Raw genomic sequence first — 23,955 nt, 5'->3', positions numbered from 1 at the left:
TCCATAAAGACTTTAATTTGCTGTGGCACTGCCAATGTCCTGGGAAATTCAGGGGGCACCAGGTCAAACTGAGGAATCAGATCTGCAATGGAAGATCTAGCAGGAGACTGGCTGACATTGTGATACCCTCATGCCCTCTATTTGGATAGAGTGGGGTGATTGGGTCGGGTCAGGTCCTGCTTCACTTTCTGTTGCTTGTGTGTGGACTTCAATTTTGACCTACTGAAGGACTTTGACGCTTTGTCAAAAGGCAATTGTGATAGCAATGTGCATAATATTAATTAATAAACAAAATTTAAATAATAAATAACAAACAGGTCTTGGACTTGAAAAATCTCCTTCATAAGGACAAGGAGCACTAGAGTCATAATTTCAGATTTTGTTCAATTCTGCTGCTGGTACACCATTACTCTCTGGTAGCATCACCTACATTCCTCCCTTCGCTGTTTAGACTTACCCATCAATATTGCTGCACAATTATTTTCAGAAGAAAACAAATAACCACCTACTTCGACTTTCATTAAATTGATTTCCATTGGCGTAAACATTTTCTTTTCAAGGTATGCTACATTTGTTAAACAAGCACCCTACTTGGAGAATACAGTAGTTATTTCTGCAGGCAATCAGAAACATAAGAGGGTCCCTGAAATACTGGATATAAGGAGAGGAAACTAGGGAACAAGTCAAAAATAGCAACAAAGAGCCACTCAATTAATACACAGGTAGTACATCCAAACTCAAAAATACATTGTCCCACTATAACATTGATTATTCATATTTTATTTATCAAAAGTATCTTTTTTCAAATATATTTATTTACTTACAAAATGTATCTTGTACATAATTTCAAAAAAATGGAGCCCCATGAGAATGTTGTAGAAACATCTAAAAACACAGTCAAACACCACAAAGCATACAACCAACAGTCATACAAAACACCATCATACCCAATACCATAAACAGACTAAACACATTATTATGTGACATAATTAATTTCATAGATAGGTTATCAGAAGACAAAGCGCCAACGCGCGTTTCGGAGTGCAGTAAGAACCCACAATTCCTTCGTCAGGGCGCAGCAGATAGGTAACTCATTAGGAGATCTACAGACATCCAAACGTCAAGAACATTTCTTAAACGTGGTGCAGAGGGCTCTATATGACAATTAGTTGATAGGTTTAAAAACAATATTCTGAACGTGGCATAAAGATTGATTTAGCAGATTCAGCTATTTAGAACGTCAACCAAAGGAGATTATGTCTGTCCTCATAGTGTCCTGCCTAAAGTGTCTCAATCCCACTTGGTCATCATAGCTGGTTTAGAAAGAATAAAATCGTAAGCCAAGGAAATATCGAAGTCGGGGTGCCATAGCTCTATATGGATATCAAACAATATGCTGTATAGGTTGAAGCCCAGTCCTCATAATGACAACTCCCTCTGGGTGCTCCATACATTTTCAGAAAGGGTAGACTGCTGCCGAACACTGCTTGATTTCAACACGGGATAAAGCTGTGAAAAGCTATGAAATTCTTTCCGGTCCACGAACAAGATGGGGTATCTACCTCCGTAAGGAACAGGTACAAGATACATTTTGTAAGTAAATAAATATATTTAAAAAAAAGATATTTTTGATAAATAAAATATGAATAATCAATGTTATAGTGGGACAATGTATTTTTGAATTTGGATGTACTACCTGTGTATTAATTGATTGTTAAGGAGATGTTCTTTGTTGCTATTGTTGTTATTTCTGCAGGCAAAATATCTTTTGCCAGTTGCCCCAAAACTTTGGACTACTCATCCTATTATTCCTCATTTGATTTTTAGCATTAACACTTCTGTTAAAAAACAACACGAACGAGCACAATCTTGCTTTTTAATCATTTCTGTAAAATATTTAACTGGTATCATCAATGTTTTGTAACATTACCTACTAATTTTTAATTACGGTATAAATACTAATGTATATCATTTAATTGCTTCTTTAGCATGGTGAGTGGCTGAATTGAAGGTTGCTCACACTCAAAAAAAATCAACCCCTAGCTAAAACCTACTAAGATGATTCATGCTCAGAGAGCAAATGTTGCCTGCAGAAAGATAAGTTGTGGCCATCGGAAGGACTTCTGAAAGGGAGCGTGAACCCCCCCAAGCACAACCAAATGTCTAAGCAGCCCATATTTATGGATGGTAGGTTGTCAGGCAGAATGAAATCTCTTTCTCATAGGTCATATGTGCTCTGACTAGGTTGCATTGTAGGAGTCTGGCAAGGTACCCCAAGAAAGAGATGGAAGAAAAATGGATGATATCCAATTTGGTACCCCCCCCCTAAAAATACCTCACCCCTGATAACCCTAGGTAGGCACAAACGATTGTTAGGCAAGCTAGCAAGGCATGCATTACTTGTTAGGTTGTATTCTTGTATAACTATCAGATGTCTTGAACTGTTGACAGGACAGTTGTTGAAAAGTACCCAAGCCCCAAGATATTATGTTATGTTAAGATGCTTATACAGCGTGGCAGCTACCCACCTGGGGTTTCCTGGAGCTCTAGCAAAAGGAAAGGTTACTTCATGCCCAGCCAGATCAGATCAGCCACGTTTTTAAATGCCTGCAAAAGGTGGTCAACGAAGTAAAGGATCTCAGGTTTTCCGGAAACACCTTCTAGAGATTAGGGTCGAGGTACCTAAAAGAGCAACCTCCCATACTGGAAACAGTGCAAAGGGAGAGGTTGGTGGAGCAGGTGGCAGGTAGGCAGATGTGGTTTCATCAGGCCAGTGATATGGCGGGGCACATCTTCTGCCCTAGCTTTGAAGATATAGCATAAAGCCTTGATTTAGATGTGTTTCTTTACCTTTAACCAGTAAAGTCCACAGAGGAGAGATGTGACCGATGCATATTTTGGCAGTTTGAAAATCAACATGTGAGGGGTCGTTCCGCACCACTTACATACATCACATGGCGTCTTTGTCAACACCCAGGTCAAGTATGTTGTCATAATCCAATCGGGGCAAAATAAGTGCCTGGATGACAGTTCTTTGGGCAGATATGGGAAGAATTTTAATATATGTTCATAGCCATTTCAGGGTCACAAAAAATATCAAAGAAACCTTTGCCACCTGAGGCTTCATAGAGAGCTTAGTGTCCACTAAAAAGCCAAGATTCTTTACTTTGAGGGTAGGACAGGAGTATCGCCCAGAGCATCTGGCCAGTGCTGTGGTCCCGAAAGGGATGGGTTCTTTCCAAGCACCAGCCCTTCTGTTTTCTCTCCGTTCAATTTCAACGAGTTGTTGTTCATCCATGAGTCTACATGAGCCAGGCAGGAGTTCTGCAACCCAGAGTTGTGGTCCTGAGCGGATGATAAGGAAAAGATAATTAAAGCATCATCCACATGGGAGAATAATTTGAAACCACAGGACTCCACCAGGTTGGCTGGGGGGCGAACATTGATGTTAAAAAGTGCTGGGCTTACCGCACATCGTTGCAGGACCCCAGAGGTCAATGCTTGACACATGGAGGAGGCGCTGCCCAAGGAGGCCTGGAAGGTTTGACCCTTTAAGAAAGAGGACAGTCAGCAGCCGTTATGGCGGAGGAGCGTCACCTCACTGCTGGAACCAGCGTACACATGTAAAATAAAATGATCATTTTACTCTGGAGCTGCAGAGTCTTGAGGGTAGGGCCATCAGCAACAGGAGGAGTGGTGGGCTCAGGGTGCTGCCAATGCGCATGTCGGTTTGGCCAGCCATTTTAGGATGGACAAACTGAACAGTGCACTTGGATATCTCCAGGCTGCTGCTTGGAGATATCACCAGGGCCCAGGAGCACAGACTTCTAGTCCCTGCTAGAGCGTGCAACCAGCCCGCTCAACCCAATCCCTATGCGTCTCTCATGCTGGGTATTACCAGCATGAGAGCAGCGTCTGGATTGGTGCAGGGGAGTCTGGCAGCCTGTGTAGCATAGTCGAAGCTGAAGAGGTGGCGGGCATCCAGCTACAGGTACTTTTTTAATCTTTTTTCCCCGTTGCTGCCTCACCAATTTCTCCTGCTAACGACCGCTACTGACAGCCAGGCAAGTGTGGTTCCCTGGAGCCCCAGTTGTGCCAATCTCAAAGACTGGGAGCCCTGTAGAAAGCTTTGACACTCCACAAAAGTGGAGAGTTGTTTGCAGACATGTGAGGCAGTGGCACATCTTTTTTTATGACAAAGTAGACATGAAGGGGCATATCAATCAAGTTTCCCTGGACATATTCAGGGAGACTGGTGAAGCCAATCCAAACATGCCTATGAATCGTTCCAGAGGAGCCCATATAACTAGTCATCGAATCAACTGTGTCAAGAGCGGATCTAAGAATCTGCCTGGTGACGCAAAAATTGCCTCTCACATTGTCTGGCAGAAGTGGAACTACCATCTATACTATCTCTCAAAAAGCATTGAAACAGTGCACAAACAGGTGTGGCAACACCGGGTGCAGCGTTCAAAGAATGAAGAGCAATTTCTTTCCCACTGCCTCAATTTATTTTTACTCTCTGTTGGATGGAGGGGAACAAAAAGGGTTGGCATTAAGTTACGAGTACTATTGAGCTCAAAACATCTGACCCTCCGGTGAAGAGAGACAGAATTCCAAATTCTGGATCACCTGCAGACAGGCAATGAAAATGATCAACCTGGCAGTGGATGGCTTCTGTGGAACCCAGCTTAATACAAGCAGACATAATATGGTCTAGAAGGCAATAGTTAAAAGGCAGAAAAGGTTTCAATGTGGAGCAATTGGCCTGTAGTATTTCTGTCAAGAGGTTAGTCTTTATTTCAGGTAGTTCTCGGCTGAGGTAGTTATCGGACTTCATCCACCCTTGCATAGGACTGCCTTAAAAAATGTCCTTCAAAGGGAATGCTGAGGGACCATCAAGGCAAATTTCAGTAGAAGTATTTAAGTCACTGGTTTATTAAGGACCCCAAATAAGGACCTTTTTTAGAGTCTGAATAAGAAAAACGAACCTCTACATGAAAAGCACCCACTGAAGCCTGTGGAAGAGCACTGGGAAATTCAATCTGGTCTGTTTCATAGATTCCACCTTGGTCCTAACCGTCTTGGTCCAAGATAGGTCTGACATTGGATTTGGCAGCAAAAGAGGGACTGCTGGGACGATGTCAGGACCATCAACAAGGCTGACAGGTACCAGGGATGAGGCTGCCAGCAGAGGTCCGCGTGAAGATACTACAGTCACCTTGGGAAAGTGAACTAGAGGAATCTAGAGAAGGATGCAACATAGCCAACAAGGCTTGGGTGCACGGTGTCACTTATGCGGGGTCAGTGCTAGGAGCCCGAAAAGTCTGGGCGTGGGGCCAGCCATACTGGGTGTGGAGAAGGAATGGAGTTGACATCAAGAACCAGAAAAGACCTCCATTCAGTAAGTCCTAAACTTGGTGCAGAGAATTTCCTTCAGGGACTGAGCATTCTCTCTGTACTGCTGTGAGAGCAAGAAGAGGCAAATACTTTATTGCTTGTCACAGACTTCAGATGTAAAATAAGTTCCCTGCTGGTTCTCAATCGCTATCGAATGAATGAAGACACAATCATAAGTGAACTTTCAAGCATATGCAGGCTCTATGCTTCAATGACAGATGTCATAGTGATCTGAAAAGGATCCCCGAGTGTGACTGGAAATACATCTATAAGAACCTGATCTTTTTAGAAGTGGCTTCTCTGTGAGCCACTCCAAAACAATATTCAGAGGGGAAAAAAATATGATTCCAGCAGAGATCTGCGTTGAAGGATGTGAAAGAAAGGAACGGACATCGAATCAACAGGGTGGCTCCATATACAGATGCGTAAAGTGCCTTACTGGGAGTCAAAGGAGTTGAGCTGGAGCCCTGGTATAATGTTCAAACGTAGGAAAGAAATTTAAACTTTTCCAGGTCCAGTAAGGTACGCAGGTATAAGAATCCATCAGAAAAAGGTTTGATTATATTTTATAACAAAATCATACAATCATGGTGAAAAAAAGACATTTTGATTACTGAACCATATCTGATTATGAACTTAGTATTTTCATTTGTAAAGTACCGTCCACATTTTTTGTTTATTTCCGCAGTGGCAGTTACATACAACTATGCGTTCAAGAAGCCTATCTCGAGACATACAGTATAAATAAAAAACACAGTAACAGAGGCAAGTCTTATAGGGACTGTCTCTTACAAATTCAATCATCCCCAATATTCTCTCCTTCCTAGTTATCTCACGTTCATAAACCTGCTCTCACTTCATTCATGACTGGGCCAAAGGGCCAGGAACCCATACTAGAGAATCAGCGTTCAAGCTATTAATGGCTACATAGTGGACAAGACACTCTAAGCACTCTGCCGGAAGAACCCAAGAAGGTAATTGTTCTAAGCAAAGATGAGCAATGCGATTTAGACCAGAAAGAGGCATGCCCAGCACCTGGATTCAGGCAATAGGTCTCGCTCTCTTTTTCGTACCCGCGTTCTCTCATGCATGCATACTCTGTTCCAAGGGAAGAGAATAAAAGCCATACCTCCGTCCTGGGTTGCCACCCTCCATCTGGCTGTTTCCTGCTACATGTACCTGCTGCATTTTGGACCGCTCTATATGCTCGACGTAAGTCTGGATCATCTGTAATGATAGGCCATTTTTAGAATACTGAAATAAAGGGATTGCATACATTTGGGATTTTTATGTATCTGAAGCATTCATATTACACATTCTACATTAAAAAAAACACACAGTAGCCCTCAAAAGTCACACATTGACAATGCTTTCATACCATGAAACTCATCTTGCACCCAACAGAGAAAAGTTGTGATATTCTTCTTGTAATTTCAAAAGATATTTCAATTTACAGTGCAGGCAGTAGATATATTCAAGGGTTACAAATCCTTTGTAGTAGAGCTGTCCAATACACTGGCAAATACATTGTGAGTTCGTTTTGTTTAATCTTGGGGCAGTGAGTTGTTATTGGGCAGCATCCGTGACCCAGAACCTCTGGCATTATTGCATTATTGCATTCCAATGAAATAACTCATCACTCTCCAATGTTGGCTTGGTTGGGAAGTTAACTGAATACAATTGCTCAAACAAGACCTTCCGATCTCACCTTTCTAAGGCTTTGATTACAGTCCCAAGTTAATGGACCAACAGTGCCAGCCAGACTACAATGCATAATGTCTGTTATGATACATCAGCCTTTAGTACTAGTTTTTGAGAGGCACTTAACTCAAGGGCTGGCATCCCAATGGGTTTGAGCCCAAGCAGTTGAGTTTCGGCCTAAAATACCACAAACACATTTTTACTTAAAAAAACACCACCCAGGAGTGAACTGGGATGATCTACTATAGGTTTTAACAGGCCCCAATGCACTGACAAAAAGTCAAGTGAAATTATATGTGCCCAATTAAAAGGTCAACTGGGCTCCACTGGACATGACTAGAGGAGACAGGGTACTGGACACAGTTCAATCAGAAGACAGTCATCTACTTGTTTTCCAAAGTATATGTTCAAACTGTGGGCACTAACAACGCTGGAAATGTTACTTAGAGGATTCAGTTTAAAACGCTCTGCTTTATCTGCCAAGCCTTAAGTAGAAATAACTTCCCCTAACCATTCCTCAAAAGTGAAATTCAAAGGGTGAAGCTTAGCAGGCTCAAAGATGGCCATGCTGCCCAAATGATGTGACAGCTTCTACAGCATCCAGCACTGTTCTACCAAAATCCTAGAATTATCTCGATAAAAACGCTGAGATTGTCACCTAGCAGTTATGAGAATTTAATAAAATTATTCAGGCAAAAACTGTGGCATTAGTAGCGGTAAATTTGCTTTTTATGGAGTAGTCCATACCCGAAACCTGGTAAAGCATCATCGAGCTAAATATGCGGAAGAAATATTTGTGTGCACAAGGAAAAAAGACTTTGAGAGAATATTAAGATCAGGAGAACCTAATTGAGACCTATTTACCAGTCGAGTGGTGGTGAGTCTATCCCTGTTCAGACACATATATGAGAACAAAGCATGCAACCACAATATTTCAACAGCTCTTTGGAGCGCAATCATCTTCAAAATCCCTTCTAGCATCAACATTGTAAACACCAATCAGAAATCTGAGCCATGCTAGACAGAACTAGTCCCCCTTCTGTCCATTAAGTGAATGTCTCGATCTGTGTACATTACAGGTGCTTCTGCTTGTCACAGTTAAGGAAGCTGGCTTCCTACTATGTAGGTTCTCAAGTGTGACCTTTCATACCTCTGTATGGCGCTGATGCAGGGCATTGTACTCTTTCTTCATTTCCGACTCCCGCTCTTCCAGACGTGTAGCTGAAATAAAGAATTCCATGAGACTAGGCAAAAGTAGGTTTAATAACAGCCCACCAAATGAATCACATGTCTACGATATTACTCTTCTTCAGGACATTTCTGCAAAAAATGATTTTCATCAACACAAGGAACACTTCTATAATATTAGCGGTGTGTAAGTCAATAAAGTTATTGCTAGATAACAACACAAATGATGAAGTAACTGGTTTGATGATTGATGAGTGGTGCTAGTAATTTAACCGAACAATACAAATGATAGCGTACAATATTTTCATATGGCACATATTTATGTATGTCTTTAGGTGATAGCAGATTCTTGTAGCGGCAGGTGGGCTTTGAGAGCAGAATTAAATGACTTAAGTGAAGTAACTGCACCGAGATCAACTAGAAGCAATTTCCAGAAGTAGGGCCCCAGTAATTCAAGCAATGTGAACTTCAATTCAACATAGGGAGGTTTTGGTAGAACCTGGCTGATTGTATGTTGCTAGTGTGGACAGTTAGGGAAGGATGTATCCAGCGATGAGAAGATAAAAGGACGAAGAACTACAAGTAGAATGGTGCAATAGTAAAGTTTGATAAGGGCTAGTGCAGTGATCAGTGACTTGGTTACATTGCGGGTCTTTCCCATTTGTGGATATAACCCCTACCTTTCAGTAGCCAGTAATTTATTTTGTTTGCAACCCTAATTCGGTCACAAAACATTAATACATACCACTGCCATTCAGTATTTAGAAGGGACATCCTAAACATGCCCCTTCCAAATACCAAATGGCAAAATCCAAATTGCGATTCAGTAGCAAGTTACTGAATCGCAATTTGGCATTGGTACATTTAAAACGCATTTTTTGCAGCCACAAACGTCCCAGTTGTTAATTAGGCTATTTAAGACCTCTAAAAAAGATTTGTACATATATTGCCCATAGTCTTAATAACTGGAAACAGGAGGTACAGCAATAAAGAAAGGAATACGAAGAAAACACATTATTGTTCATTAATATGCATTTTAGATGCCCTGACGTTTTCGATGTTCCCTTCTGCACATTTAGCCTGGCTGCTCGAATACGCACCGCCTTGTTTTGAGCCTGGCACAGACAAGTGAGAACCCAGAAATACATAGAAGACAGCTTTCTATCATATCCCCTCCTCAAGGACTTTACATTCTTCCCACAAGAAGAGCTATGCACGTGCTGTTTAGCAGCTATCCTGAGTTTCTCCTTGATCATGTTCTCTCTCCTCCCCTTGCTGCATTACAGAAAACGTTTAAAAGAAGTTAAAAATTAAGTGTACAAAGCATTGTGTGTTCCAAAAGCTCAGATGAAAACCACGGGTCAGTGGGTATTGTGAATTCACAATTATATGATTGCTGCTGGATTTCCAAAGTGCAGATCTTTAGTGCAAACTCAAGCACAAACTGCACTCGGGGGGACAGACCTTTAGCCCAAGAGTGAGTCATGACTCAACAGATCAAATACATCAATGGCAGTGAGGCACATTAAGCCTCACAATGACGACAGAGTGATCGATTTGCAAACCATACAGATTTAGTAATATTTTGCAAAGTTACAACCTCAAATCATTCAAATAAGTCATAAATCAATAATCAACACACAAATGCTTTGGTCAGTACAATTCAACTCAACTATAAACAAAAACTGTTTAAAGTTTTCATAAAGCAAATCGCAGCACACAGAGTTATTCATGGAGGAAAACTCCCTAACTTGCTATGCTAAAGGAATCAGGACAGTGATAAGAATTCAGGCAGAAGCGGTCAGCAAGCAAAACCTCTAAAGGCAGAAACAAATGAAGATTCATTAAAATTAGTGAAAATTAATTTTCCTTGGAGTCGAACTCTTTTGGCATGAAAAGTGTCTTCTTTCAGGAGAGTGGAAAGGGGCATCTGATCTAACTAACTCTGCGATGCCCAATTACATAATTTATTTCAGGGACAAGCAACTCCCTCTGTTTCTCATGAAGAGAACCAGTCAAGATGAAACGAATCCCGATAAACCAGTTTCAGCCTTCTTCCCATCCATCACATGATGAAAATCTCAGCTGCATGACCTTCAATAGATATCCGATAGTGAGATGATACAATTTGGTCAGTGTGTTCTTTTCACAGGTGCAGAGGTTCAATATTCAGCTACTCACAGAACATACACAAATAAACATTCAAACAAACAGGCATTGGCATTGCCAATAGGTCTCGCTTGTGGGACCTTATAAGTATTTAGTTTTGCAGCACAATATCCTTGTTGCACCAATGATATTGTGCTGCAAAACTAAATACTTATAAATAATAGTAAAAATTAGTGTGGACGGAGGAACATACATTTAAACAAGACGGAATGGAAGGCAGGGGAGGGGGGAGGAGAAATGCGACACGGCGGGTAGGGGAGGGGGCCGAGTGGGGAGAGCGGCGAAAAAAATGTCAACAAATGCGTGCGCCGGGAAACTGAGCCATGAATAATTAGGGGAGGAGAAGCCGAGAAGCCGCAGAGCGCACGCTGGGCGAAGCCCTTTGATGTGCTGTGCGGCGGCCGTTAAAAAAATGCAATTAGGAGGGAGGGAGGCTGATGCGCGTGCTTGTTTGATCACGTGATTCACGTGAACTTAAACAAAACCGCAGCAGAAAGCCCTTGGTTTGACGAGGATTTTGGCTACTTGAATTCTCGCTCCGCTCGAAGCGCTTGCGAGCATCGATAGGTCGCGAGACCTAAAAACCAAAATACTATGATACAATGGGATGTATGACATTACAACGCATGCTTTTACATCGCATGCCTTTACAACGCGGTTTTTACATCGCATACCATTAGAACGCATAGTGTTTGGGTGTTGGATAGTGAATTATTTAATTTACTATTCCAACTCCAGTCCCCGTGGATAGTAGGGAAGGTGTTGGATAGTAAATTAAATCTATTCCCTATCCTAGAGCGCCCCCCAGCGCAATGCGTTGTAATGGTTTGCGTTGTAAAAGTTGTGTTGTAAAGGCACTGCGTGGTAAAAGTTGCGTTGTAAAGGTTGTTCACCGATACAATGTAATTAACATGTACGGGTGTGGCTTGGCTCATGAGACCAGAGAAAGGATGAATATACACCAGACAGAAAAGGATTTCAACTTAATACAGTCATTTTAAAATGGGGGACTACATGAACTATGATCAACTTTAGTGTGAATATCTCAGAAAGAAGCATTTTAATTGTGTTTTCAAATTTCAAATCAAAAGTGTCTATCAAACTATGACAACTTCGTTATTAGGTCTGCATCACAATTTACAGGGAACATTATACCAGATTCAGGCTCCTTATGGGAGGGCCACATATCCAAGGAAATTGTGGGGTATGTGGCGCTTCCTCTTTTATTCAAACAATATTAACCATACTAGCTTTTGAAAATACTGCATAATAAGGTAACATCTTTGCGAGGAATACACACAATACAGAATAGTGAGTATCCTGTTTTTCCTCAAGTGTTGACCAGATCAATCAACAACCATTAGAGAACCGTGACACCATTGGAGACAAATAAAACATATTGAAATGCTTTTTTAAAAAAACAGGGAGTGGGAAACCCTGCATGTGGATGTGCCACTTTTAATCCTAGAAATAGGATGATGTATGATGGCATTCATCTAATCTATAAATGCTGAGTACTAGTGAAGGAAATGGTTACATATATGTAACAAGAGTTCTCAATTAAGAATGCCCTCCCAAGACTACTGAGCTTTTAAAATACTCAGCGGAATAAAAGTCTTAAAGCAGCAGTCCCAAATCATAAAGATGGTTTCCATGAGATGAGTTGGAAGTAAATCACGCCTACCCATACAAACGACTCTGTGAATCAAGCCCTAGGGAGTCTTTTGAGGATCCAGAGCTGGAGAAAGAGGGGAAATGGGCACTACAACGCGGCCATTTCCACTCAAACCTTTTCCACGCATGCATTACAACGCATGCGTGTTTACCACGAAAGCCTTTACCACGCATACCTTTACTACGACATACGTAGTAAAGGCATGTGTGGTAAAGGCTAAAAATAGAAAAAGGGGGCTTGGGGGGTCTCCCCCCAAATATAAAGCATGGGAATAAAAAGGAGGGTTGGGGGGTCTCCACCCCCAAAAAAACGCACCTGATGTGACGAAGCGAAGTGGAGGCAATCGGTGTAGTTTGAGAGGAAACGGAAAGGAACTTCCGCTTCCTCTTTACGACGTACGATGTCACCAAAGAAGATGAAGGAGAGGAGACGACGTGAAGAGGTAAAGGGAATTTTAGTTTTAAAAAAAAGATTGAGGGTTAAGGGCAGGGGTAATTATAAGGAGTGGGGGCTGGGGGGTAACCTAAGGGTACAGGGGAGGTGTATAACCTTTACCAAGAGTATGCCCTTCCCATGCATAAATTTACAACGAAAATCGTTGCAAATCTATGCGTGGTAAAGGAATATTCGTGGTAAAGGTTATGCATGGTGAAGCATTCCTTTGTAACGCATACATGGTAAAGGCATGCGTTGCAACGGCATACAACCGAGAAAGAGACATCTCTCACTGTCAATGGAGGCTACAGACCGTGGCTGCTCTTATGGCATGAGAGTATCTCATTACCACAATGGATAGAGGCTGCTCTCGCCCACACTATAATATCATATTGGTAGTTTTCATATACAAGAGAATCTGATAAAGAATCCTAGTGGACTTCAAGAGGACTGAATAGTATGAAAAGGGGCAGCACACGGAGTGGACGTCCTACTTACAAGCACATTTAGTTGAAGGTTGTGACTATTTAAAGACAGAGATTATTGAGAAAAAAGGGGTAGCATCCCAACCAAAATTCACATACTCTTACGTGACAGGTTTGTACATTCTATAAAGTGTGACTTAATGTCAGTTCACCCATTTCATTAAATATCAAGTCGGCCATAACTTCTGTCCATATGGCCCAGCAATCTATTATGCCTCAGGGGCATAGATAGTTATATCTGCTTCACCAAGCACTAACAACTAATGTCTTTAAGAAAGGGTGAACCAAATTAGTTCCTAGGAAACCTTACTGCCTTGGTGTTTGAATATGGATCAGGTGATCCTTATGAACAAAACGTAAAGAGAATTCAGGATTCATTTAGAACTATGTTGAGTGGCTGCTCCGATTCCCAAACACGAGTACTATCAGCGAGGAAGTTCTTCTTATCTACTGCTTTGCCCTCTTATGAACTATAGAAAGAAACAGAGCCCTATATACAAGACAACCAAATGGAATAACTAGAGACAAACATGTTTCAGTTAAATGAAATCCCATATGAGGCTTTTGAGGGAGCTTGATTTAATTTCCATAAGAATTCAGTGATACATTTGAGAATGATGCTTCTATCTGAAAAAGAACTGAAGGGTGAAATGATTATTTTTTCTTTTGCAGCTTAATATAGCAAGAACTTGGCCCAAAAACATTGTAGAGCTTTACATGAGCACCGGATTATATGACTCTTTTTTTTAGTTATGGGAAGATTAAGTGATTTACCCAAAATCACAGGATATTGAGCCAAGATCAGGAAAATGGTTCCAGATTTCAATCAATGAAGTGAAGAGAACTTAATTTTATCAACACAAGGCTCCTATGGAAACACTAGGGAACAAAATTAATTTTCTACAAGGGTATCTCATGGAGCACTAAGGAGATGACCTTTTCCTACATCACTGTATTTAAAGTTGTTTCATCGGAAGGGTACTCCTTCAGACAGTGGTGCCTCTAGCACCTTGCAAAGGTTGACGATGGGGATGAGGCATCTTCCCGCTTAACCCCAGCCTCTATGGGATGGCTGGGTGGACAACCTTCCTTGCCCTTAAACACTAGCCCTTACCATGAACATGTTGGCTGGTGCAAGGGACAAGCCCAACCAAGCAATGAGCATCCACAGCCCCATAGCATGGCTGGAAAGTGCAATAACTGATACTCTGAGTGGCCAAATGGCGATCACATGCCTCCATCCCGAAGACACAGTGGCTGGACAAACACGTATATACAAAGCTGCCACACTTAATCCGGTTTCTGTGCAAGGTGAGGGAGTTGCAACACATGCTCCAGTTAACTCTGCTTCTTTGCTGCAGCTTGGGAAATCCAATTATCTGTCAGAGGAGTCTACTGGCAGAATGCTTATCACAAAACTGGAAATGAACACCAGACTGCTCTACCCCTTTGTATCGTTTTTAATTAAAGATTGAATTTTAGCCAGACTGCTGCACCACTTTCATCTGGTCCTGACTGAAGGGTTTGGGAAGAAACTATAAGAAGAACCCAGTAGACCTTTCCATTTGCTCCATGTTAAATTCCTTTCACAAGGGACCCATGCTAGTTTGGGATTTCACAACTAGCCACATTGGGCCATAGATACTAGCCACTCCAAGCTAGTATTTTCTCCTCAAAGAATTTTGTTTGGTTCACAATTCAACATATTCATCTCTGTGAAGCATCCCAGAGGAGGACCTGTTTTTGTTATGGCAAACTACAATTTGACCCCTTCTATGCTGATGACGGCCCCCGTCCGTCATGCATCACGGTGGGCGTGTGCTGATGACGGCTGGGGGCCATCAGGATCCCGCCCACTCTTAAAAACGGCCGCACAGGCGCAGAATCACGGCCGCGCCCAAGGGGTTAAATCCTGGTGAAAGCAGTTATGTTCAACCTTGCTGGTAGCAACCCTCTCTGCCTTCTTTCCAGCTGATTATATGTTCATTTTATACAGCGTGATGCAGAATGCATGTAGGACAACATATCCTGACTTGTACTCTATAAAGCGGTGTGCTAAAAGGAAACTACTACACAAGAATTTTTTTTAAACATATTTCTATCATGAAAAAACAACAATAGTTTATCATGAATGTAAAGACTGCCCAGACAACCTCTGAGGAGCAAACGGTGACCAAGAATGGAAAACTGTGGTACAGTTACATAAGCTGGTGCAGTAAAAAAAAAAACAGGTATCAGTAATACAGGGGGTGTTCACTTATGTCACACTGTAAACCTGGAGGCATTCAAGAATTGTGAGATATGACCACTAATTGGGAAGGAAAAAGGGCAGATGTAATCTGCCACAACATTGATCAATGCCATACAGAACCAGGAGGAACTGTCTTATCAAATGAAAAATTCTAACATAGAGAATGTGATTTCTAAAACCTAGTGACAGGAAGCCCTGTGGGTCATATAAAGCTGTGAGTGAGTTACCTATAGGGATCAGATCATCAAAAGAAAATGATGGTCCACTTTACAATGTTTGAAATGAAAGCAGCCTGAGAAATATGAAATATGAAATACATAATGAAAATTCAGTTAATTTGATGACAAGTTTGAAAAACTCTGCACTAGACAAACTAATGGGGACATCACTCTTATAAACAAGGGGGTCGTGTTGAATACCTGGGAGATGGCTTTCTGTATTATAAAAATGAATATGTAGTGTTCTGGAGAAGGACTGAAACAGATGATCCAGCAGACGCATATGGAGAGGATAGGCAGTGATAACATGAAATGATTTCAAGATGGTCTTTTCAGGGCTGGACAGGCCATAGCAGGCACCAGGCATTTCCCCGGTAGGCCGCTAGAGTGGGGGGGCGCTTTTGGGCCCCTGGGAGGCCGTTTTTGTTACCGGGGTCGGCAATATCGGCCCTCGGTAACAAAATCGTCCGAAACTGGCCCTCGCAAACTGCTCGGCTGCACCCCCCCTCATTCCAAGGGGGGCAGGCTGAGCAGTTTGCCAGGGCCGGATTCTGTTCCCAGTCCGGCCCTGGGTCTTTTACACACCACACAACACTACAACGGAGCGTGACTTCTCTTTTATTAATCATCTCCTACACATTGAAATATTATGAAGAGAGCCTTCGCTTACAAACAACAAATTCTCATTGGATGTTATGTTGCATGACCTGCATGTTAAATATAAGGGTCTGTTGGAGTGTTATAAATCCAATGTTCTTCCACAAAACCCAAGATGCGAAGTGGTGCCACAACGAAGAGGAAAGGGGGCGCTACTATCTTCAACACCAGCACTGGGACTATCTATCAGCTTTTTTGCTGTCTCGGTGACCACTGATAAACGTTCAACCCATGTAACCGGACAGTATGACAGTGTAAGAAAAGGTGGAAGTATGATATTTACTAGAGGCTTACTCACCTTGGTCTGCATAGTTTTTGGCCTTGAGCTCCAACTGCCGGGACTGAAGCTCCAGAGTTTCCACCAGAATTTGTAAGTCCTTCTTCTCTTGTTCCAGTGCATCTTCAAACTCAATGAACTTCTACGACAGAATCATTGAAAAACAGAGCGTCAATAAAACAGCATCTATACAAGCAATTATCAACAGATAATGTGAACCCAATATACAACATTATTTCATTGACTATATGTGCAAAAGGTAGTTAGGGGGAAGTCTCTGATCAAGCATACAAAACTCTCTTAGCCCTCTGCTGGCCCCAAACTCTGCTAAAACAGGCACAGAAATTGAGTCCCGTTTGCTTAGCACATTTATAATGTTTGTGAATAATTATCTTTTATGTATTCATTTATATGGTTTCTATTGCCATAGCTTTGTCTAGATTGAAGAAATGATCCCATTTTCCATTCCATCATTTCAGTTACATTTTCAGTTTATAGGAGTTTACCTTCGGCAAAAAATTAATAGACACATTTTATACTATTATGGAAAGCCGCAAATCTCTATTTCCTGAAAACAGAAAACCATATCAACTGCTCTACCGGCCCCCAGTAGGGTTGCGGCTGAGCTGTTTGCCATCGGGGGGGGCTGATATTCCAAGCCCCTGGTAACAAAACCGGACCCCCAGGGGCCCAAAACCGGCCCGACCCTGGCAGCCCACCGGTGAAAATCCCGGTGCCCATTACGGCCAGTCTGGCCCTGTAGGCTGGAAATACTTTTACAGTGTCTAACGCCTGTAATTGTAAGGACCAGAAACATTGGATCCATCAGCAGTGTGGTGGGTGCTGCAGGCAGCTACAATGCCTAGCACCACCCATTTGAATATTTCAGCAGGGAGCAGCAGAAGTTTCTACCCCTAGCAGAATAAAATGAACTCCTCCCTTTCATCCTCTTGAGCCTCCTTCTGCCAGCCCACAGACAAGAGGAATGGCCCCAGAGCATTTTCCCACTGCTCCACTACTGGGATTTGGCCCGTTGTTTCACCAAGAAGGGGGAACGCGTGCAATTGGACCCACTATTACCAGAAAATCCTCATGGTATTACCCTTTCCAGGGGAAACAACTCGTAACCCTGTTAACTCACGAGAAGATCTGGGACTGAATTTTTAAGTACGAGGCAGGTATTTCCAAACAGGAAACTCAAAATGAGGATTTTACTCCTGATTAAGGCGCTTCTTCGGCACAAAAAGGATTTGCCTTCAGAATCTATGAAGTACTTTTGTCAAAGTTGTAATCTGATGTCACATCATGTAAGTATTAGTACAAGTCAACTATATATCCTGGAACATTTCAGAAGTCTCCTGTACTTCACTCTAGTATCAATAATCCTCTGCTGCTGACAAATGCTGGTTATCTGGGTAATCGCCTCTACAATCCAAATTGTGTTGTCCTGATAATGACTCCACTCTTTCTGCTTATGGGGCAGAAACACTGTTACAATAACTGGTACTGAATATACAAATTAATCAGCTAAGGCATTCGAAAAAAGAATTAACATTTTTCTTTCCATAGCATTGCCAGATGGCTTTATCTTCTTGATTTTAGATGTGAATTGTTACATAATTCATAATGAATTGTTCGCGCTACAAACTAACCTTCACGTTGTCAATAGTTTTAATTCTGAGGAAGACAACTGTACATATTTTTTTTGAGAAATCATTGCTGACTGGGAGTTTGTTTGCATCAGGATAGTGAGTATCATTTAGAGGTTATTACTTTGGCATTAATTTAATAATTAATTTCGGTACGGGTAGTTTAAAATATTCCTTTATAATTTACTGTTCTTCCGATGTATCTCAGGGAAAAGATGGTTACTCTCGCTTACGTTGAAAAAAATAAAAAATAAATAAAACAATCACAATTCCCTAAAACATTTTTTCCTTTCTGGCCTGGGGTAACCGCAACTAATAATAAAAATTGTCCTTCTAACGGATCCCAGGTTTCTGATTTTTTATTTAATATTAGATTCCCAAGCTCAGTCACCTCCTAACACTTCTCTTGTGGCAAAATCTTTCTTACATTTTGTCATACTTTAAGTTATCAATGTGTCACACTTTCAGATACCTTCTTTCAAGCACACAGGAATTTTAGATCACTACTTTTTAATCGGACTTCTTGCCCACTGGAAAACTCATTAGGCAAATACCTATTTGCCATAGGACGGTGGTAAACACAGAATTGTTTTTTGCACACTGTGCACCCTTCCGTATATACTATTATCTTCTTCTTGATACCAATGCATTTGAATCTGAGACCCCTTTCCTCGGTCGAGCACCAAAGATTCTTTGATACAAATCAGTTGTTTCCATAGGTGGACAACCCGACCTTAATAAGTTTGATTGGGAGACTGGGATGTAGGCTTTGTTTATTTTGGACAATGCTTGCAGGTTGCACATTACAATATAGAGGTTTAAAAAACCGGTATACAATAATATTGCATCCACCTTTCTGACCTATAATTAGGTTGCAAGTTAAGTATATATATATATATCATTAACCGTAAGAAATCAGGTAAAGCACACAAAAAATTTGGAGTTTGGAAATCTCCTTTAAGACTGTTCTAAAAGATGACTTCATTTTAGGTGAAGCCTAATTAGTAAACTACCAACAACCTTATTTTGTAACTAAACAAGTCAATGTAAATGCATACATTTGAGTCATTTGTTTGTATTTTCATGCCAATGCTAAAACATCCCAAGTGACAGACTACTTTGGTAAAGTTCAACTATTAATGGTTATGCAGAAACAAAAAATAATCAATAAATTGTAACCACAGAAGTGGAGAAGGCCTCTTCCAAAAATTAATAATATCACTGCATCAAATGATCTACTTTGTCGGTTGTTTACATTAGTCATGAGGGTAGGGGGTGAATGAATAATGTAATCTTAATAAGGTCCACCCATTTGCTTCCTCATGTTTTTAGAGAGAACTGTAAGACAATGTATTCAATAGTACATTTTCAGAAACATAAATTTCAATTAGATGTGTATGGTAAACAGTATTTGAATCTATATAATTCACGCGTCAGATATTGGAGAAATGTCTGGAAGTGCTAATTATGGTGGGAAAATACATTTCAATTAGATGTGTGTTTATACATTATTACAGAAAAACAAGGAAGCAACTTGGTAAACAGTATTTGCATCTATATAATTCACGCGTCAGATAATAAAGAAATGTCTAAAAGTGCTAATTATGGTGGAATTGCACATTACTGCTCAATTGCTGTTATTTTACCAAAGTAGTTACATGATCAGTAAAACATACGAATCAATGCTTGTACAAAGTAATATACAGTATAGTTTCAAAACATTGTGGGTCCCAGATATGTAATTTTACAAACAATTCTATGCAAAATTCTAAAAAATGTAAAAGTGATGGGTGGAATCAGTTAAACTCTGCATGGTTTAAATTGCAATGAATTACTACAAGAAAAAGTGTAGAAGGTGCTGGAAAGAGAGGCTTATAGAGATGGTGATGGTTGCTGCATCATGCACTGTCAATGGCAGCAAACATTATGGGCCAGATGTTTGGCCATTTTTTGTTGTTGCAAAGGGGTTTTAGGACTGTTTGCGACTGCAAAAACCGCATGGCCCATGTACCAACCCTATCTTGCGACTCGCCAATCAATTAGCAACTCGCAAAATAGGGTTAGAGACTCAATATTAGGAAGGGGTGTTCCAAGGGCGTCCCTCCCTAATAGCAACTCCAAAACCGATGTAAATGTCGCACAAAACTCGCAATTTACCACACTTCTCAGAAGGGTGGTAAGGCACTTGAAAATGGGGAGGGATCCCCAGGGGACCCCTTCCCATTTGGGAATGCATGAGCAATCATTTTTTAAGGGCAGGCAGTGGTGGACCACTGTCTGCCCTTAAAAAATGAAACAAAAAAGTTGAATTGTTTTTTTTTTTTTTTTTAAATGCATCCCGTTTTTCTTTAAGGAAAACGGGCTGCATTTAGAAAAAAAAAATCTTTATTTAAAAGCAATCCCAGCCATGGTGGTCTGCTGGACCCATCAGGCCACCATTCCTGGGAGTGCTAGCCATTCCAAAAGGGGTCGCAAATTGCGACTACCTCATTAATATTCATGAGGCATGCAATTTGCGACCCCATTGGGAATGGCTAGCACTACCAGGAATAGTGGCCTGCTGGGGCCAGCAGACCACCATGTCTGGGATTGCTTTTTTGTCTCAGACACTGTTGTACATAGCAATTTGCGAGTCGCAAAATGCCATGGTCGTACATCCGGTCCATTGCTACATGGTCCATGGATGCCCAAATTTGAAACTATATCTGGTCACTATGCGAGTGTCTCAAAGCATCCATTTCCTATGTTCTCCTTTTCTGAGTCTTCGTGGTAAGTTTTGTCTTAGAATACATTGTAAATTGCTTTCTGATTATAAACCACAGCAGGTAGCATACACCTGCATTAACAAAATCCTAAACGCTTTAAGCAGCAGTGCTGCCAGGATGCTGTGCTGCTTTGCAGCCTGAAATAGAATGTTATGCGCAAAAGCGGCAGATCAATAAAGGATCTCTTTACACACATATTAGTAGGACTTATCTCATCCTGCAGCAGCTTTGTACTGTTTCAACTTATATCTCCCTGAGTTTGTTTTCCATTTTGCTAAAGGTTGTAGATCCTGCACCGGGGCAGAAAATGAGCACATACCACATACTGCTTCCCTTTGCCTCAAACTCACAAAAGGGAAAGCTATGCACTGACTCTAGAACAAAGCACTAATGGAGGTTGTGAATATCCCTCACACACAAGAGAAAGAGGGTTAGGTTGCAAAGGCGGTAAGTAATGTTCCGCTCACTGAGGAAAGATCACAATCCACCCACTCGCACATAATGTTCAAGACTTGTATTCATTAAATGTATTCTTCCGCTGTGGTGCCATTTAAACAATGAATTTGATTTAAGGGTCAACCTCTAGTGACTGAAATAGAAGGCGCCCTGCAAGCGCAGAAGTTGGCATCTTTTAATTTTTTTTTTTTAAATAAGGGGGTAGTCCAGTGTCCATCTGTGGCACCCATATCACATTTTCAATGTTGGAGGTTGAGGGGGGAACCCTGAGGAACCCGCAACTCGCCGGCTCACCCGCCATCACCAATGCTGGGTGTTGCTGGAGCTAGTATTGCTCCCACCCAGCGTGAGCTGTTTTTCTTTTTCCTCCCACCAGGTGGTAGCGAGTCTGTGGTTCTCCTCCCACGAGCTCGCATGCAGCTGGAAACTTTTGTGCTTCCATCTGGTGGGAGCAGGTTTCTGCTCTAGCCGGGTGGGACCACAAAAGACTTCTCTGACCGTGCTCTCGTGGGCAGGGGAAAGACGGTGACCCAGGGATCGGATCCCTGGGGCACCATCCCTGAACCGGTCCTGGTGATAGGGTCCCAATGGCCATACAATAGCTCGGAGAGTGTGGCACACATGCCCCCTCCCCTAGGAACTTCATATGCAGCCCTTGACATGGGGTTCACGGGGACATAGCATAGCTCTGGGAGGGGAACGTCCTCCCCTTCAATTAACATGTCAGCCCCAGAGGATGGGGTCGCCAAGGACCAAAGGAGGCTTACAGGAGGGGCATGTCCTTCCTCCCCCTATTATAAAATTTGCCCCAGGGGAACAGGGCCTGTGGCCTGAAGAAGGCTACACCCTCCTCCCCTTCAATTACCCTATTGGCCCCAGGAGACGGCCCCTTCACAATCAAATACACTTTTCTGCAAATGTGCCCTAGCCACTTCTGTTGGTTTTTTTTGTGGCCGGGGTGCCAGTAATTTTTTTTTATTTTACTGCAGATTCGCAGATTCTCCATGAATTTGTGGTAATATATATATTTTGTTTAATTATGGTTTTTGGCCCAACCCCCCAGCATGTCTTAGTCCTTAGTCTGCAAGGTATCCCTACCCTGCATATCGGTTTCTATACTTATTTCCAGGCCTGAGTCCTCAAATGCCTGTCGCCACACGTTGCGTTGTAAAGGTTGTTCACCTCCAGAGCCACATACACACCCAGAGCCACATACACACAGAGGAGAGCAAGCACAGCGAGGGGGCAGAGAAGCAAGCACAGCGAGAGGGCAGAGAAGCAAGCACAGCGATGGGGCAGGGAAGCAAGCACAGCGAGGGGGCAGGGAAGCAAGCACAGCGAGGGGGCAGGGAAGCAAGCACAGTGAGGGTGCAGGGAAGCAAGCACAGCCAGGGGGCAGGGGAGCAAGCACAGCCAGGGGGCAGGGGAGCAAGCACAGCCAGGGGGCAGGGGAGCAAGCACAGCCAGGGGGCAGGGAACAAGCACAGCCAGGGGGCAGGGGAGCAAGCACAGCCAAGGGGCACTAAAATGCTGATATTTACATTTACATGTTTATTGTAAATGAGTAGCAGTGCAATAAACTCCTACTGATATAAAAGTCAAAGTGTGCATATATTAGTTAAATCATTGTGGAAATGTACTTGTTGCAGTTCAATATTTTCACCCACAATAATTGCCCAAGGATACATGCCAATAAAATGAGCAAGAAATGGGTAAGGATAAATATAGATGAAAATGCCAAAATTACAAAATAAAGAGCTTTAATTGATACCAGAGTACTGGTATGTACATTTGAAAAAAATACCACTGCAGTGATTGCTGTCAACCACGTAATGACACCACCTGTGTTGTGTATTGTGTCATGAACAAAGTAAATAGAAATTATAAGCCTTATGCTAATAGCGCATTAACCCACTGAGCTATCTTGGCTCGTGTGAGAGCGCCTCGGGAGGTATTCTAAAGACACACAGACCAAACTGGCGCTGCTGCTTTAACGCCGAAGGCAGAGTCCAGGGTAGGGGAGACAATGAAAGAGTTGCAGACTGGGGGGAGTGGCGGGGAGAGGTCCCCGCCTCGCGCTGCTGTCTCCTTTCTGCCCTCAGGTGAAGCCCTCCCTCCCTCCACCTCCTCCCCCTGCATGCATTCCGCCTCCATCCTCCCATCCACGGCAGAGCTGCTCTCTCTGGTCGGCCTTTCATTCAGAGGAAGAAACTGCCTGGTAGAACCCAAAACAGGAGCCCTCGCACATCAGCGGCAGAGGAGCCCTCTCGCAGCGGTGGCGCCCTCCCTCCCGGCTGAGGAGCAGGGCATGCTCGCACCGCAGCAACAGGGCACCCTCGTACAATAAATAGCAGCAGAGCAGAGCTCGCACCATAGCAGAAGGGCAGTTCTCACAGCAGCAGAGCAGACCTCATACCACAGCAGGAGGGCAGCTCTTACACCATAGCAGCGGAACGGACCTCGCACCATAGCAGAGGGGCAGCTCTCACCCCACAGCAGCAGAGCGCAGCAACAGAGCGCAGCAGGAGAGGCGCGCTCTCCCTGGCCGCGGGAGCTTCAAATTTAATGAAAAATTACTTAGTGTGCATGCGTGAAATGACACGCATGCACACTAAAACGGCAGCACACA

At 42.5% G+C, this 23,955-nt stretch overlaps 1 protein-coding gene across 1 annotated transcript in view; it reads right to left on the bottom strand.

The window, feature by feature from the left end:
• MAPK8IP3 (mitogen-activated protein kinase 8 interacting protein 3) overlaps positions 1-23,955 on the bottom strand; it is a 683,833-nt gene that overhangs the window by 430,886 nt on the left and 228,992 nt on the right. The window contains exons 2-4 of the mRNA XM_078662972.1: positions 16,478-16,598; positions 8,252-8,322; positions 6,530-6,627 (exon numbers count right to left, since the gene is read on the bottom strand). Of these exons, the coding sequence (XP_078519098.1) occupies positions 6,530-6,627; positions 8,252-8,322; positions 16,478-16,598 (290 nt within the window). The remainder of the gene's footprint in view (positions 1-6,529; positions 6,628-8,251; positions 8,323-16,477; positions 16,599-23,955) is intronic.

Source organism: Lissotriton helveticus, chromosome 10 (genome assembly GCF_964261635.1).
Source record: "Lissotriton helveticus chromosome 10, aLisHel1.1, whole genome shotgun sequence".
In the NCBI taxonomy this organism is placed as follows: Eukaryota; Metazoa; Chordata; class Amphibia; order Caudata; family Salamandridae; genus Lissotriton; species Lissotriton helveticus.
This window is presented reverse-complemented; position numbering and strand designations above follow the sequence as displayed.